At 37.3% G+C, this 17637-nt stretch overlaps 1 protein-coding gene across 3 annotated transcripts in view; it reads left to right on the top strand.

Moving 5' to 3' along the window:
* mmel1 (membrane metallo-endopeptidase-like 1) overlaps nt 1–17637 on the top strand; it is a 75969-nt gene that overhangs the window by 35878 nt on the left and 22454 nt on the right. For all 3 annotated transcript variants that reach the window (XM_018095273.2, XM_012966097.3, NM_001127095.1), the window contains 6 exon segments: nt 6409–6444; nt 6796–6957; nt 8184–8264; nt 10222–10317; nt 11002–11120; nt 13894–13959. In XM_018095273.2, coding sequence (XP_017950762.1) covers nt 6409–6444; nt 6796–6957; nt 8184–8264; nt 10222–10317; nt 11002–11120; nt 13894–13959 — 560 coding nt within the window.

A 17637-nucleotide genomic window follows, 5' to 3' on the forward strand; every position in this document is an offset into this window, starting at 1 on the left:
AACGGGAAAGTTGCTGAACAAAAACTGAAAAAATTAAAAAAGTACAAATAATAAAAAAATAAGATCAATCGCAAATTGTGTCAGAATATTGCTCTCTAAATCATACTAAAAGTTAACTCAAAGGTGAACAGCGCTGCGGAATATGTTTATAAATAAATGTTAATAATAACAACCCCTTCATGTAGCTCTTTTTCTCTTTCAAACTGTATCCCCTTATGTAATAAAAGGCACCATGTTTGCCCAGTAGCAGTAACCTATAGCAACCAATAATATGTTTGCTTTTGAACAGGTGACCAGTAAATTCTACCTGCTGATTGGTTACAATATCCTGAAGCTTTACATTCAACTTTTTAGCTTCTATGCACTTACTAAATATCACAATCCAAATTTAGGAGTTTGTACACAAAATAAATTGGAATCGAGGAAAACATTCAAATTTGAAAGTTGGTAAATCAGCCCCATAGTGCTGTCATACCTCCCAACTGTCCAGATTTTCGTGGGACAGTCCTTCTTTTGATAGCTCAGCCCGCAGTCCTGGATTCTTACAGTAAAGCCCCTTGTTTCCCTTTGATCTCCTGCACTGCAGCTAAAAAAAAGATACAGATGTAATTAAAAGTAGCTTTTGGCAGAGAGCCCAGAAATCTTAACGAGCTTCACCTGCACTTAGAAACATTGTTTCTTGCTTTTAATTAAATAAGTGGCTTCTGGCAGAGAGTCCAGAAAGGTTAAAAGCCCCCCCCTGCACTGAGATACAATTGTAACTAATAAGCTAAACAGGTCTCTTAGGGCTCTGGCACACGGGGGAGATTAGTCGCCCGCGATTAACTCCCTGTTCGCGGGCGAATAATATCCCCGAGTTGCCTACCCCTGCCATCCCACCGGCGAACATGTAAGTCGCCGGCGGGATGGCAGACGCGGCGGGGCGATTTGCGGAAATCGCCGAAAAAGCCTCGCGAGTCAAGCAGTCTGGCAGTATAAATATGGTGCCAACTTTATGTTTATTGCCCAAGAACCCGTGCACACTCCAGCCTACAGTACAAGTTAGCTTCACATTTAATGCCTTCAGTTAACAAGAATTCCCAATTACTCCAGTACAAAATGTAATGACTTGTATGAATTTGTTAACATTTTTCCTGACTCATTTGTCAACTTTCTGGTTTTAGTGGTTTTTTAAACCATGAAGAAAATTTTGACTAAAACCACAAATGGCAAGTAATTTATTAAAACAGCCTAATATAAAAAGCTCAAGAGAATTTTTTGTGCACTTACAAACAAAAAAATGAATCTATTATTATCGCACTGCATCCTAATCATCCAAATGGAACGCAACTGCACATGCTTCTCGCTGTAAATCGGATGCAGTTGAATATTTTCATGGTCTGACTGGCATTAATCCAGTGTTCGCTCATGTCAGTTCCAGTGTTCGACACGTGAATGAAGTCTACGCCTGATTCTTTAGGTGTAATTGCGCTATTACTATTGACGAAGGGTGCTGAGGAAACCCTGGAGCTACTGCCTGGTGAGGAGGTAACAGTAGCATCAATAGTCACAGCAGTGCTTAAACATAAGGCAGGAAGGAATGATCACCGCTGAGCATAACTATATGGAAGTACGCATAACACATTTGGATGCAAATACCTTTAACAAAAGTGGTTTTAGATGCAACTTACTACAGGGAAAAGCAAAATTGCCTTCTGCACCTGTGGACGTAAATGAGCCCTGGAAGAAAAGAACATATGGCACCCTAATGTCTCTTTCAAATCTACAGGGGAATCAGTGAAGTTAAATGAAATGTTAACAATCAAGTAATTGCCAAAATAAAGGAATCACCATGACACTGCGTGTCTGTATGAAGTTCAGACTTACCAGTTTTGTCTTGCATGTTAAACCAATGCACAGAGCTTACATTTGGTGAGCATCTGTTTTCACCAATAAATTGCAATTACAACGTAGAAGATTATCGGGCCAATTTATTAAAGATTGAAGTGGAAAATGTAGATTGATTCCCAGCAGCGTGCTCTGTTTTGGGATGTAGCAAGTGTGTGAAAATAATAAGGACCTTAGCTTGAAAACTCTGCTAGGAAAGGGACTGATATGAATGAAGAACAGTGAAATAAGCGTTGCATATACAGGTCCTTTTCAAAAAATTAGCATATTGTGATAAAGTTCATTATTTTCTGTAATGTACTGATAAACATTAGACTTTCATATATTTTAGATTCATTACACACAACTGAAGTAGTTCAAGCCTTTTCTTGTTTTAATATTGATGATTGTGGCATACAGCTCATGAAAACCCAAAATTCCTATCTCAAAAAATTAGCATATTTCATCCGCCCAATAAAAGAAAAGTGTTTTTAATACAAAAAAAGTCAACCTTCAAATAATTATGTTCAGTTATGCACTCAATACTTGGTCGGGAATCCTTTTGCAGAAATGACTGCTTCAATGCGGCGTGGCATGGAGGCAATCAGCCTGTGGCACTGCTGAGGTGTTATGGAGGCCCAGGATGCTTCAATAGCGGCCTTAAGCTCATCCAGAGTGTTGGGTCTTGTGTCTCTCAACTTTCTCTTCACAATATCCCACAGATTCTCTATGGGGTTCAGGTCAGGAGAGTTGGCAGGCCAATTGAGCACAGTAATACCATGGTCAGTAAACCATTTACCAGTGGTTTTGGCACTGTGAGCAGGTGCCAGGTCGTGCTGAAAAATTAAATCTTCATTTCCATAAAGCTTTTCAGCAGATGGAAGCATGAAGTGCTCCAAAATCTCCTGATAGCTAGCTGCATTGACCCTGCCCTTGATAAAACACAGTGGACCAACACCAGCAGCTGACATGGCACCCCAGACCATCACTGACTGTGGGTACTTGACACTGGACTTCAGGCATTTTGGCATTTCCCTCTCCCCAGTCTTCCTCCAGACTCTGGCACCTTGATTTCCGAATGACATACTTTGGACCACTGAGCAACAGTCCAGTGCTGCTTCTCTGTAGCCCAGGTCAGGCGCTTCTGCCGCTGTTTCTGGTTCAAAAGTGGCTTAACCTGGGGAATGCAGCACCTGTAGCCCATTTCCTGCACGCGCCTGTACACGGTGGCTCTGGATGTTTCTACTCCAGACTCAGTCCACTGCTTCCGCAGGTCCCCCAAGGTCAGGAATCGGTCCTTCTCCACAATCTTCCTCAGGGCCCAGTCACCTCTTCTCGTTGTGCAGCGTTTTCTGCCACACTTTTTCCTTCCCACAGACTTCCCACTGAGGTGCCTTGATACAGCACTCTGGGAACAGCCTATTTGTTCAGAAATTTCTTTTTGTGTCTTACCCTCTTGCTTGAGGGTGTCAATGATGGCCTTCTGGACAGCAGTCAGGTCGGCAGTCTTACCCATGATTGCGGTTTTGAGTAATGAACCAGGCTGGGAGTTTTTAAAAGCCTCAGGAATCTTTTGCAGGTTTTTAGAGTTAATTTGTTGATTCAGATGATTAGGTTAATAGCTCGTTTAGAGAACCTTTTCATGATATGCTAATTTTTTGAGATAGGAATTTTGGGTTTTCATGAGCTGTATGCCACAATCATCAATATTAAAACAAGAAAAGGCTTGAACTACTTCAGTTGTGTGTAATGAATCTAAAATATATGAAAGTCTAATGTTTATCAGTACATTACAGAAAATAATGAACTTTATCACAATATGCTAATTTTTTGAAAAGGACCTGTATATGTGTCAACACTATAGAAATAACAGATAATAATAACTGAATATTTCTTGCCATGGAAGTGTTAATAAATTGACACATTTATCAAAGCTGTGTAGGCTTGCAGGATTCACAGCAGGTACTTATTCAAACACAGGGGTGACCATTTCATTGTGTTCTTGCTTTTGAAACAAAGGAAAAAGGGATATAGATTCGGCATTCATTTGGCAATTTAGGGGTCTGGTTTGACACATCTCCCATGTTTACTAGAGTGTGATGCTCCTAATTCGTCCTGTGGTACTGCTAATACTATTTATGCAAGCATAACAGGTCATTTCCGCATTACTTCTAGCTTCTTGCTACTGCGCATCAGTTAGTCTAAAGGTAAGAAACTTCAGATGGTTCCGCATCGCTCCAAACTTCCAGGCAGGTGCAGTTTTTTCCTAAAAGGAACACCAGCCCAGGGAATAAACCTAGCGATACTTTGGCCTAAACTTTTGCCACTTCTTTTCCTATGAGATAAAAAATATGGCAAACTAGAAATAGGACAGTAGAAAGACAATGAATTCATATAGTAGAACACAGCCACTGCTCTCCTTTTGGTTTAAGCACTTGGAAACTAAATTGGAAAGCCCATTTTACTTAATTACATCAAATGATTAATACAGCCTTAAATCTATCAACTCCATTTGTAATAAACACCATTCCTTGAATGGGTCACAGATAATAGTGTATCAGATTCACCCCAAGAACAGCCTTGTGTAATTTCAACCATATGCTGGTTCAATAAAAGATATGATTCCACTACGGACATTCCAGCCCTACTGGTGCCTCATGAATCACTAAGATTTTTTCTATAAAAGATCAGCGTTCAGTTGGTCTTTCAAGCATTACTAGATAAATATGCAGTTTTGCTCAATTTTACTAAAACAGATCTGATACTGTGTGTTTTTTGATAATCAACATTTTTTTACAGGGAAGACAATTTTGTTTTGGCTCTTGAGCAAGTCTGGCGGCCGTGATGCTCAACAGACTGTGCATGTAGTGCAGATGTAGGAAAAGATAACAATCTGCACAGATATATGGGATGCAGGGCAAAAAACTTGTCTCCAAGCCAGAAATGTAAAATTGGCCAACCAAGGGGTTGGTGAGCAACATGATGCACCCGAGCCACTGGTTGGGCATTACTGGGTTAAATGTTTCCTTTTGGTGTCTCCAAGCTGGCCTGGAGCCCTTTGTATCCCCCCAGCTAGGAATTATGTCAGGATTTCCCATACACAGTAAAGTTTGGCATTATGCGTGGCTCGACTGCAGGCACTTTCTGGGCAAGGTGGAAAATATTAAACTTCCTGTATGCAGAATAATAAACCCTGATCCTATTAGCATAATTATAAGGCAATTGACTGATTTATGTAATCTATTTTATATAAATATATATATATTTTTTTTTCAGATGTTATTGGTGCTAATTATATATGCCAATACCTGCTGCTTATTAAGTGTTCTAAGAAAAGAATAGAAATCATATTTATGCTTACTAACAACCTACTCTATTACCACTAAGCTAAAATGATTACTAGCACTCTAAATCCTATTATCTGCACCCGTTATACTTTTATTATTATCTGCACCTCTTACCTGTACTTTCACTTTTTAGTATTGGCCTGTTTGTGCTATTAAAACAATAGCCTACCTGATATTTGGTCGGGTATCGGACAGATATACTTTTGGCTGGTTATAAAATTCCACTGGTTAAAGACCACATTGGGAGGGTGATTTGGCCCTCTTTTAATGTATCTGCATAGGTACCTAATTGTGATCTGATATTAACCCCAGGGCCAAACAGGCAGATTTGGCTCTATGTTTAGGTAACCAGATCTGGTAAAAATCCTCTCATTTACCAAACAAGAATATCTGTCCCTGTATGAGCCCCATTAATCAGGCTCCCAACACAATAGTAGTACTCTAATAAGGGGACTTAATATTTCAAGTCAGAATACAGTAATTCAAAAAAATATGAAGGTGGAAAAAGAACCAATTGGTGCATGTTTTGCAGTATATACTAATTCTATTTATCCCAGTGCCAGCAGGGTAACAAACACAATTCCGGAAAAGAGGCGCTTGCGAGGGGACATGATTACTCTGTACAAGTACATTAGAGGGGATTATAGGCAGTTGGGGGATGTTCTTTTTTCCCATAAAAACAATCAACGCACCAGAGGTCACCCCTTTAGATTAGAGGAACGGAGCTTCCATTTGAAGCAGCGTAGGTGGTTTTTCACGGTGAGGGCAGTGAGGTTATGGAATGCCCTTCCTAGTGATGTGGTAATGGCAGATTCTGTTAATGCCTTTAAGAGGGGCCTGGATGAGTTCTTGATCAATCAGAATATCCAAGGCTATTGTGATACTAATATCTACAGTTAGTACTAGTGGTTGTATTTATAGTTTATGTATGTGAGTATAGATTGGTAGGTGTGGGTTAGGTGTGCTGGGTTTACTTGGATGGGTTGAACTTGATGGACACAGGTCTTTTTTCAACCCTATGTAACTATGTAACTATGTAACTATGTAATTCCAGAAGTGCAGATTTGATTACGCTATCTTAGCGAATATAGTGTATTTATGTATAGTATATTCTCTTTCTGTATATATGAAGTGAAAGTTACAATAGATGTTTCATTTATGCATTTTTTGTTTGTTTGTTTTTTTCTCAATTCAGAGAGCATATGCACAACAACTGGATGTGTAACAGCAGGTACGCCATCTCAATATTTAGCTTGAAAAGTTTATAAGTAAAAATGTATGCAAACTATTGCTGTCTAAAAGGAATTCTGCCATGCCAAGGTTTCTCTTTTTAAGAATATATTTCATGCATGTGTTAGGGTAATGTCATACACCCCGTGGGTTGCTTTTCTATTGACATCACTGCCCTGCCAGTTTATCCAATGAGGCAACTAAGACATACTAAACATGAGTTTCTTTCCACTGACCCTTTGTACCTATAAGTGTCACATTTATATATTCCAGAGCACGTATTTGGGTAACATCTGCATAGTACAGGGTGACTTAATCAAAGGTTTGTTTTTCTTTATGTATATAAATATAGCTGCAAGAATTATTCAGAACATGGATCCTACCATCGAACCATGCACAGATTTTTACCAATATGCTTGTGGCGGTTGGTTAAACAAGCACGTTATCCCTGAAACCAGCTCAAGATATAGCATATTTGATATTCTTCGTGATGAAATGGAAATCATACTAAAGGGTAAGCCATCATCCCCACTGATTTGCTTTGTTTAATAACGACAATATCATCCAACAACTCCTCTGAGGCTTTTATGGAAGTTGCAGGTAAAGTCATTACACTGTATTGTAACAAAGAGTAATCATACATAGAGACCAGTGTAGATGGTAAAGTTGCTTTAAACGTACATATATAATATTACAGGTATGGGATGACTTATCCGGAAACCCGATATCCAGAAAGCTCCGAATTACCGAAAGCCTATCTCCCATAGACCCGATTTTAATAAAATAATTCAGATTTTTAAAATTGATTTCCTTTTTATCTGTACAAATAAAGCAGTGCTTTGTATTTGATCCCAGCTAAGATATAATTAATCCTTACTAGATGCAAAATAATCTTATTGGGTTTAATTAATGTTTTATTGATTTCTTAGTAGACTTAAGGTATGAAAATCCAAATTACGGAAAGACCCCTTATCCGGAATACCTTGGTCCTGAGCATTCAGGATAACAGGTCCTATACCTGTACTAGACTTGCCTGGATTTATATGTAAAATCTTACTCCCAACTTTGCAGCGATTTCAAAGCTTTTTCAATATGCCTCAATGGGCTTCGAAAAACCAGAACCAAAATGATATTTGTGCACTGCTTTTTACACAATTGTATAAATATTTCCCATAGAAATATACATTTGCACAACCCCTGTTCCTTGTCTGTAACTTACCAGTCACCCATAGCGTATTTACATAAAAACTGGAATCAGAACAACTCAGTCGGGTTAATTTCCACAAATGTGATTCTTTTGAAATGATTAAAAACACTTTAAAAGCAAAATACACGTCTCAATGATTTATAAAGAAGCTCCTAATTGCCCCTGGGAGGCCCATTTATCAACATTCTTATTTTTGTGGTTTTGGAGGATTTTGAATTTTCTCTAAAACCACGCATGCAAGTGAATGAAAACAAAAGTAGAAAAAAACCCAATCTTTCCTTTTGTCATACAAATGAAAGCGTCAAAAAAACCTGAAACCCTCTAAAACCATGAAGCAAAGAAATATTAGCCAATTGATGGTGTATTTGTACTTTTACAGTTTTGACAAATAATAAATGGCAGAAGAATCATGTTTTTTCCTGAAAAAAAATGTATTTTTGCGCAAAAAAAAGCAGGACCTTTAGTAAATGGGCCCCTAGTTAGGATTTATCATTATTTTTTATTATAATTTAATTGGTCTTTCTTTTTTAAAGGATTGTTGGAGATGCCAGATCAGGAAGACCGTGATGCCTTCAAAAAAGCCAAAATTTTATATAAATCTTGTATGAATGAAAGTAAGTGTATCGCCTTCATACACAGCTATCATTGTAATGGAGGAGTCCTGTCTCACCCCATTTTCACCTTACGCTGAGCAGGAGGCAGCAAAAAAAAAGCATTTTTACATCCCAAAGGAGAAACTTTGTTTCTTAGTTGGAGTTTAGCCTTTGATGTTGAAAAAATGTTTATTTTCCAATACTCCAAGGGAACTACAACAGCACACTTAAGCTAAAGAATGTCTTTAGTATCCATGACAGTAGGAGTTGGTCACAGGTCACCATCTGTAGTGATGGGGTCTACCCAATAACCATTTGTGTATCTGCAGGGAGAAGGCACTTTATATATTTTGTTAAACATGTTTGCTCATCTTGGCTGTATCATAGGTTGCACTGTAGACCATTCCTTAAATAAAGTAACTCTGGAGTGGCCACATCTGTGCTTTCTTTGTACGTCAGAGTGATTCTAGACATTTATTTTCCAAACTTTGTTTCTTTCAACGTGTTGATCTTTTTGTACAGTTTGATAAACAAATCAGAGAAGCCCAAATACTATATTTTACTCATGGACATGCATTAAACATGGGTTGGTTGCTTATCATATGAAAGAACACAGTATGGTGGGACAACGCTCCAACACTAATTAAAATGCTTTTATCACAGAATCTTGGAACAGAGAAATGTTTTAAGCCAAAAAGGTCCTTTATCAAGCTCATTTGGGAGTTGATAAGAACCTGCAATAGGCACATTTTAATTATTATTAAAATACAATCCAGGGAGATATGAACTTTAATCATTACCTGTGGTCTAAGCAGTGTGCCATAAGCACTTGGATTGAATACTCATCATGTGTTTTGCTGTTTTTGCTCTATTTAATATGGAAGGCAGCAAGGACATGGCCAGTGATAGGTAGATAGGTAGAGAGCTGGTGGACACAAGGCAGTCCTGACTTGTGTCTAGAGTACTAATAAATCTCCCCTTTTCATATCTAAGGAGCTACATGCCTTGGGTTGAGATTATTGTAATTGTAAAAATCAGCTACAGGCCAGTTTCTAGATTGTGTTGTAAATGTGAATTTCTCTCAAAATAGCCCCAATAATGTTGGATGCCACACTTCTAGAAAAGCCTCATCTCAAAGAATTCTGTGAATTCTATAAACCAATTCAAAAACATGATAAGTGGATCACAGCAAAAAAAAGGATTACCAGTTTTTTTGTATCTAATCCTGGAAGTTGGAATAATACCAGTTTTTCTTTCAACTCCACTATGATTCTATAGAGTAGACTAGAAATGAATATTGTTTAGTGCTTTCTTAGAAAAAATGGCAAAAAAATCAAAGACCACAGCCCTTTGTATTCATAAACAGTGACAATAAAACAGCAGTGATTTACATTGTATGCAACTTTCCTCCAAGTTATTTGTTGTAGTTTAATAAACAAGAATCTAACGTCATTTCCTGCTTGTTTTATGTTGTTGCCAAACACCTCTTGTAATATGAAGCAGAAGATTTCTGTCTCCAGCAATATGCCAGTTCATCAAATCTGAATTGACTATAACGAGCAGTTGAATTCAGTTTATTCCTATGGGTTTCAGAGTTCAGTCCTGCACTGAACCCTAACACTGTACCAATTCAGAACGGTGCAAAAAAAGTATGAGCACTGCAGTAACTTTAATGCAATGTTTTTCTATGGGGGGTTTTTTTTTGGGGGGGGGGGCTGGAGTTTACCATAACAATATAATGCATTATAAATTCTGGGAAATGTTTAAGAGGGAGTAATAATTTATTATTTACAAAATATTCCCAGTATGTGCTATTATTTTGTCACTGTGTGTACTTACACATTTTGGACCTTATCCTAGTATATTTTCTCACATACAAAATGGACAATTAATATGAGCAATTAATAAGCTAGAACACTGTACATATTAGCACAGAAAGTAGGCTTCATTTACTTAACGGATGTTTGTTCTTTGTTAGGCTTGATTGAGCAGAGAGATTCATTGCCTCTGTTAGAACTTTTGACTACAGTTGGAGAGTGGCCAGTTGCTTCTACAGACTGGAACGGTACCAAAGGTAACACTTAGTAAACAGCCCCATCCAGCTGCCCCAAAACAACAAGCCATGCAAAAGGCTATCAGTACTAAGAGAATAAAGTCAAATCTGATGAATGTATTCTAGGAGTGTTGCAGATTTATACTTTGCTGGACAAACTGTAGAATGTCCTAAAGTGATCTTATGAAGCTATTCAGGAACTTGCAAAATTAGGTCCAGTCCAGTAATACATACCAGCCAGTCAGATGTTTACTTTCATTACTCAGTCTATGTTAAACCACTAAAAGCAACCGCTAATTGGTTCACGTGGCTTATTGGATCAAGGCAAAGTTAGCTTATGATACTATGATTCAAGATTTTATAGGAAAATGTAGAAAAGCAATCATGAAATACTGTAAAGATATATATATATATATATATATATATATATATATATGTGTGTTATACAATATGCAGCAGAAGCCGGCACTCACGTGTAAAGCTGGTAAATGTGCCTGGGTGCAGTCCCAACAAAATGTTTACAGGTGCTTGAAGAAAGGTACAGCTCACACAGGTCTTAGGTTCAGTGTTGAAGTTTTATTGTAGAGGCAAGAGAACTGACGTTTCGGCTGCAACACCAGCCTTTGTCAAAGTATATATATATATACTGTATATATATATATGTGTGTGTGTGCTTAATTGTGTTTTTTTTTATTTTTTTAATAGAAAGTAATTGGAGCTTGGAGGAAAAACTTTCGCTTTTGAACTACAAATTCAACAAACGAGTTCTTGTTGACATATTCGTGTGGAATGATGACCGTGAATCCAGCAAGCATATCATTTATGTATGAAAAATATCAATGTTATCAGTACTTTAATATTTAATGCATTTTTATAAAAAATTAAATACAATTTAATGATAAAAAAGAGGAAAATATGGCATACGTGTTTTGAATATTTAAGATGTAGTGTGTAGAATTTTCCTCTCCACATCTATTCCATTTTATCTCTGAATGTGCTAGATTTACCTACTTGTAAAAATGCAAAAGCCATACTTAAGTCAGCCATACACGGGCCAACCAGAGACGCTTTCTGCCCAGTTGCCCACTAAGGCTCTTCTTTACCACGTCTAATGATTTACCATGACTAACTTGGTGCATCAGCAGTTGAAATTTTCCAATCTGCCTGATTAGTAGTTTGGGATTAGTCATTAGAATTAAGAGTTTTTAGTGTATAGAGTATTATAGAGTATACTAAGCCAGTGCCAGTGCTCCTAAAGATAATTTCCCTAATTTTCCATTCAAGGTTAATGATCTATAGAAAAATATTCAATTTTGGCTCAGTGGACTGTTTTGTTAATCCCAGTACTTTTGCTAAATTTGACCAAATATTTACCTTTAGCTCAACTGAATCCAAAACTCTTGATGTCTCTTGGGTCAAGGTTTCAGTTCACCCCTAAACACCACTGACCATTATGTTGTTGTTCATCTGTGGTACAGTTCTACAAATATGGCCGCAATTTGCAGTATTCCAGTAATATTACCTTTTATCGAATTTCCAAAGCTACTTAAGTAGTGGGGGTATATAATCACATCACAATTTACATGGTTTTTTTTTTAGATCTCAGCCTGTTATTCTCCTTGAAGTACCTCTAAACCGCACATTAGAAGAATTGGAGATATTTATTACATAACTGTGCAGGCAGAACCTCATAGCTCCTCATTTGCACGACATTCCTTTTACATTGTCAACTAATAAATAGCAATGACCAGCAGAACAGCTACAAATCTGGATTTATTTTTACCCCTTTCTCCTGGAACATTTCTAAGTCCTAAGGGAGCTCTGTTCCTGCAAATAGTTTCTTGTAGGAACTCCTTTCCTGGTTGTTCCTGCTTACTTGCACTGCTGTCCTTTTGCCTGGGAGTTGTTGCATAGCTCTCTGTTGGGTGTGGGTATAATGTTTGTAGCTTTAGTTCAGGGATCTGACATTTACCCTGCTGTGCTTTTATCCCTGCCCTATCCATACATACAAAAATGATTGGCAGAGCAGCTTAGCACAGGTTCAATATACAAAACTCCTTTCATTCAGTTTGTCAGCCCCAAACCACATTGCTCACATGTACATCTGGTCTGGGTCACAATAAGGAGCCAAAAGGATACATTTTATGGTTAATGTAATATTTTGCTTGCTCCATTAGAGAGCCATGGGAGTTTTTTAAACGTTGCCATCTGCTTAGGAAAACTAATGAAATTCCTTACAATAACAATTACCCCAAAAAGGGCAAGAAAACTCACATTTTTAATATTTATCTGTAAGTACAGTTAATGAAGTGGTTTTTGAGGGTTTTGAGTCCCTGGATATATACATCGATTGGAAGGTAATTTCATCTGACTGATCTGACCATAGTGAATAATAAATACTAAAGTTCTTATGTTTAAGCACAAGTTTGCTAAAAACACTCATATTGGCCATCCCCAATGATTTCCTTCTGTAACTGATCCAATTGTTTCTCCTACTGCACATTCATCTGTGCTGGAACAATATCTGATTTGTAAATATGTTTGCATCCCAGTGGAATTTACAGAACCAAAGAAAAATATTAAACAGTGTTAAAAATATTTTAGAAACAACATCAGGCCCCCCAAAAATCATCAGCACTACTGTATTAAGAAAGAAGATTTATTGCTTTATGGAGAAGATTTATAGAGTGCTTAGTCTCTCACTGGCTGGCACCATTTGCTTGCAGTGCAACACCATATACATAATACCGCTATAAGGACCTAATGACCATGAAAACTTAAGACTTTACAGATCATTTCAGAGACATCGATTTTCCCTCTAAAAGAGTTGGTTTGTCTCTGAGTAAGCTGGCCATACACAGACAGATCGGCTTGTTTGTCGAGGTCTGCCCACCCAAGGGCCTGTGTATGGGCAACTAAAGTAGCAGCCACTGTCTGTCCCAGGTCACTTCCCATTGTCTTGAATGGAAAGTGGAACAACTTGCCTGCAAGGAGTTGGAGGTTTCCACACAAGAATTGCCCATAGAGGGTGACCTGCTTCACTTTAAGGGTGAAGACACATGGAGCTACTAGTAGCAGCTACAGAAATGGACAATGCTGATCATTTAGTTATAATTATCTCTGGGTTTTAGCAGAGGCGATTCTCAGTATTGTCTATGGCTGGGTATTCTCTATTATTTAGTAGCCATGACAAGTAACTACTAAGTAGCTCTGTGTGTCTTCACCCTAAAATGATCCACAGCCAGTAGCAGTATTCTCATTGCTGCTGCAGGCAGTGGATTCATGTAAAGTAAAGTGCACAGTGTGCATTAGGTCTACAATACACTTTTTTTTTTTTACATTACAATTCCTTTATTGCTCTTAAAACAATTGAATTTTAAGTAAATTCAAGTATATGTAGTTTGGTGCTGATAGGAATGCAGTACTCCCTTACAATACATCTGATTATACATTTAGTAACATGCTTTGTTACAGATTTTTAAAATATGATAATAATGTATCATGTATTTAGAGCTTTCTTTTTGACTAAATCAAAGGTTAATTGCCAACCTCATCGTAGAACAAAGCTAAATTAAAACTAAATTGTTTTTTATTTAGATTGATCAACCAAGCCTTGGAATGCCTTCCCGGGACTACTATTTCAATAAAGGAAATTATCAGCGGGTAAGTGCCATTTTCCCTGAAGGTGAACTTTACACTCTAACTCCCATATGTAATAAAAGGCACAAAGTTTGCCCAGGGCAGTAACCCATAGCAACCAATAAGATGTTAGCTTTTAAATAGGTGACCAATAAATGCTACCTGCAGATTGGTTGCTATGGGTTACTGCTCCTGGGCAAACTTAGTGCCGTTTATTACATAACTCCATAAAAATGTACTAATAAAATATCCTGTTCAGTGATCTGTGATACTCTGTTTATCTTTGTTTTCTATAGTCATCAACTCTATAATTAATAATAATCATCAATAATAATTACTAAATCTAACCAAACCAAAATAAAATTAGAAATTACAAGGCCATAACTGGTTGGATCTCCAGATGCATAACTAACGTAGAAAGTCAACTGGTATCCATGATCTTATTAGTTTCGAAATGGGCATCCTATGACCCAAGGACCAATTCTCACAACAATTAGATGTAACTAGGGCTGAAGATAAGAGATGTTATAATGATCTGTGGTGGAAATAAGAAAAAGGTTTATAGGAATTATCTTTGGGCGGGGCCCATTAGGATCTGGACCTACTGGAAGATTCTCTGGTAAACTGGCAGGCCAGTTGGTCTCAATTCCTTACTACTACCCCTATACATAAGGGTAGGCAGGTAAACCTCTCTTTTATTAGTCTTTAAGCCTACCCCATTATTAATATTTCAGTGGCCTATTGAAGACCTTTCCATTCAAAATAGAGCACAAGAGGTTAATTCTTGTTAATGCTAGTTCCTCTAAAACTGGAGCTGTTTTTGCTTATTAGAACTGTCAGAACCAAGCCTTTACTTTACAAAGAAAAAAAAAATTAAGATCTCTTTTGTCTCTGGGTGGCCCCTGATGTTTATGCTAGCTTTAATTGTCCTCTTATATTTATCCCTTTGTCTCTGTTAGGGATTTAATATTTTATTGCTAAAAAATGTTTTGGAGCTTGTCATAACTATACCACCTCAGTGGTACAACAGTGTCCAACTAAAAGGAACGCCAACTGCACAAAGTAGCTGTGATGGAACTGTCATAACAGCTAAGATGTGCAGTAAAATGTGCTTGTAAAGCTCTCTAGAGGGAAAATAGACTCTATTTATATGTCTTGCTTGCCTTCTGTTTATTTTTGCTTATGTAAATTGTAACTGGTAATAACAAATAATGTTTATAGAAACTGTTCGCACTTTGTTATTTTGCCTTTTTAGAGATAAGTGAAAGTCATGTTACTGTGACCCTCGGTTTTGCTTCATAAATGTACTATACAACAAGATCACAGGAGTGAAATTTCTCTGTCAAGTTTTCCCAATTATAAATTTAGAAATTGCTCTTCACTATCCCGAAAACTCCAAGGTGCACACTATCTTATGATTTTGTAAGAGGACAAATTCAATTACACTTAGACTGTACTTAAAAAGTGTCCAGAATCAGTTTCATGTCTCTGGAGTCATCTGTTTCATTCTGCACTATAGATAAATCCATGCCCCCCAAAATATGTATGCTACAACTAGGGGCACACCGAATCCAGGATTTGGCCAAGATTTGTCCTTTTTCAGCAGGATTTGGATACGCCCGAATCCATAGCCCTTCCTTATACTAATTTGCAAAACTACTTATACTAATACGCAAATTACTGTGGCAATGAATTGTAGTTCCTTCTACTATAAAGAAAAATTTTGAAAAAATAAATAGAAATCAAATCAATATGGTGTTTTTCCAATTTCATATATATTTAGGCTGCAGCTATTTCTCCTACAGGCAACCCTTTACTTACTGCAGGCAATAGGTACAGAATGATACTGTTTTTATAAAGAAATATCTATTTTTTATTTGTTTATTCATTAAACAAGCCAAAGCTTAAAATTGAGCCTTTTCACTTTCCAACTTCCTGGTTCTTCTGGGCAACTGTTGGGGGAAAAGGTACTTAGTCAAAACCTGGCACTGTTTTTCAGGTGGGGTAATGGCAGGTTATTATACAGAGCTTCTTATTTATGTTTAAACTAATAGATTTGTTTAAAGGGGTTGATAGGGGAAGGTAAAAGCAGAATACATTTTCAACAAAAGCTTTCTTTATTGTTTATATGTTAAACCAAGGTGTATATTGGTGTAATGTGCCCTTTAACAGTTCTTCCATTTTAAAGACATAAACCTGTGGTTTCCATCTGCCATGCTTAGATACTGGTTTGGCCTTTGTTTCCTTTCAAAATAAAGTAACAAACATTGGCTTTTCGTGGCAGTGATAACTAAAGTGCTTGGATAGAGGTTATGGTCATTAATATAAATTACAGCAGCTCTGAAATAAAACCACATGACTTCTGAAGCTTCTGATGAAAGCCATGTGCATTGCACAAGTGTGGGTTTTTGGAGATGAAATATAGGCACCTAAAAGGTAAAACAGGCTTCCGTGCAGTCTACAGTAATCTTACATGTGTCAGCAGATTGTGGAATTCTGAATGGAAACGTGACATTAAGCACCTTTTGCTGGATTGAAGGACGTTTCTGAAAGGTAGCTTCAGTAATTCATGCAAAGTGGTGCTTTTGTATGGTTGTGGACCAGGCATAAGGCACAGATATACCATATTTTACTGCCAAAACACCAGGCATCACTGCATAAAACTGATCAAGCTGTGTATTAATTATAGGTAATCACTTAAATTAAAATTAAATTGCAAGGTAAAAACTGTGATCGCATTTCTGCTTTTAATGCCTTTTTCACACAGCACATTCCAGTGTAATTCATTCCTTGCACATTGACTTTTCCATTGACTTAAATGAGGCCCAAGCAACTCATCCGTATTTTTCAAGAGTCACCCTGATTTAAGCCCCCTCACCTGATCACCCACAGTAACAGGTCCATCAGTCGCTGTCAGTGATGTGCACCTGAAACTTACCTTACCCACTACATTTAAAAATCGTGCCCTGAATTGCTTTTATATTGTCCAAAGTAGTGGAACAGGGAGCACGGTTATGCATGGGGCAGACAGGTGCATCTGGAGCACTTTAAATCCAAGTTGGCATCTCTGGAAATGTAAAATAACAGAATGAAAAATACCACAACTAGTTCATTTGAAAGCTTTATTGAGGGATCACAGTAGACAACATCAAATCAAAAGTGAATTAAATAAAACAACATAGCTTTATGTAGTATATTAGGTACCTCCTGTACCTTATTCACTATATATAGGGATATTATAAGACAAAGAGAAATTCCATGACCATATAGGCACAAGGTCTAAGGCAGAGTGCCTTTTATACAGTATATGGAACTCCAAGGTGACTTCTAATATCCTCTTATTTTACAACAGGGAATACATTATTTATTATAATACAGAAATTACATCACCAAGCACTGATTATAAGTGATGACATCACCAAGCACCATTTATAAGGGTATAATTTAAAGACTAGTTATGTGTTATAAATATTCATATATTTTACACTGGTCTTTACTCCAGTTTCCTTAAGTAAATAATTTCACACCACTTGATAAGTAGGCCCGTTTTGACAAAGGGAGCCTTTACTTAAACATATACCTTGAGCAGAGGGGGTAGGCAGCATTTGCAGGTGTGTATGGCCTGCCATAAGTGCACCTTTGGACAGCGGCAAAGTAAAAAAAAATTAGAAATATCACTCTGTATTGCATAATATCTATACC

Source organism: Xenopus tropicalis, chromosome 7 (assembly GCF_000004195.4).
Source record: "Xenopus tropicalis strain Nigerian chromosome 7, UCB_Xtro_10.0, whole genome shotgun sequence".
Lineage (NCBI taxonomy): Eukaryota > Metazoa > Chordata > Amphibia > Anura > Pipidae > Xenopus > Xenopus tropicalis.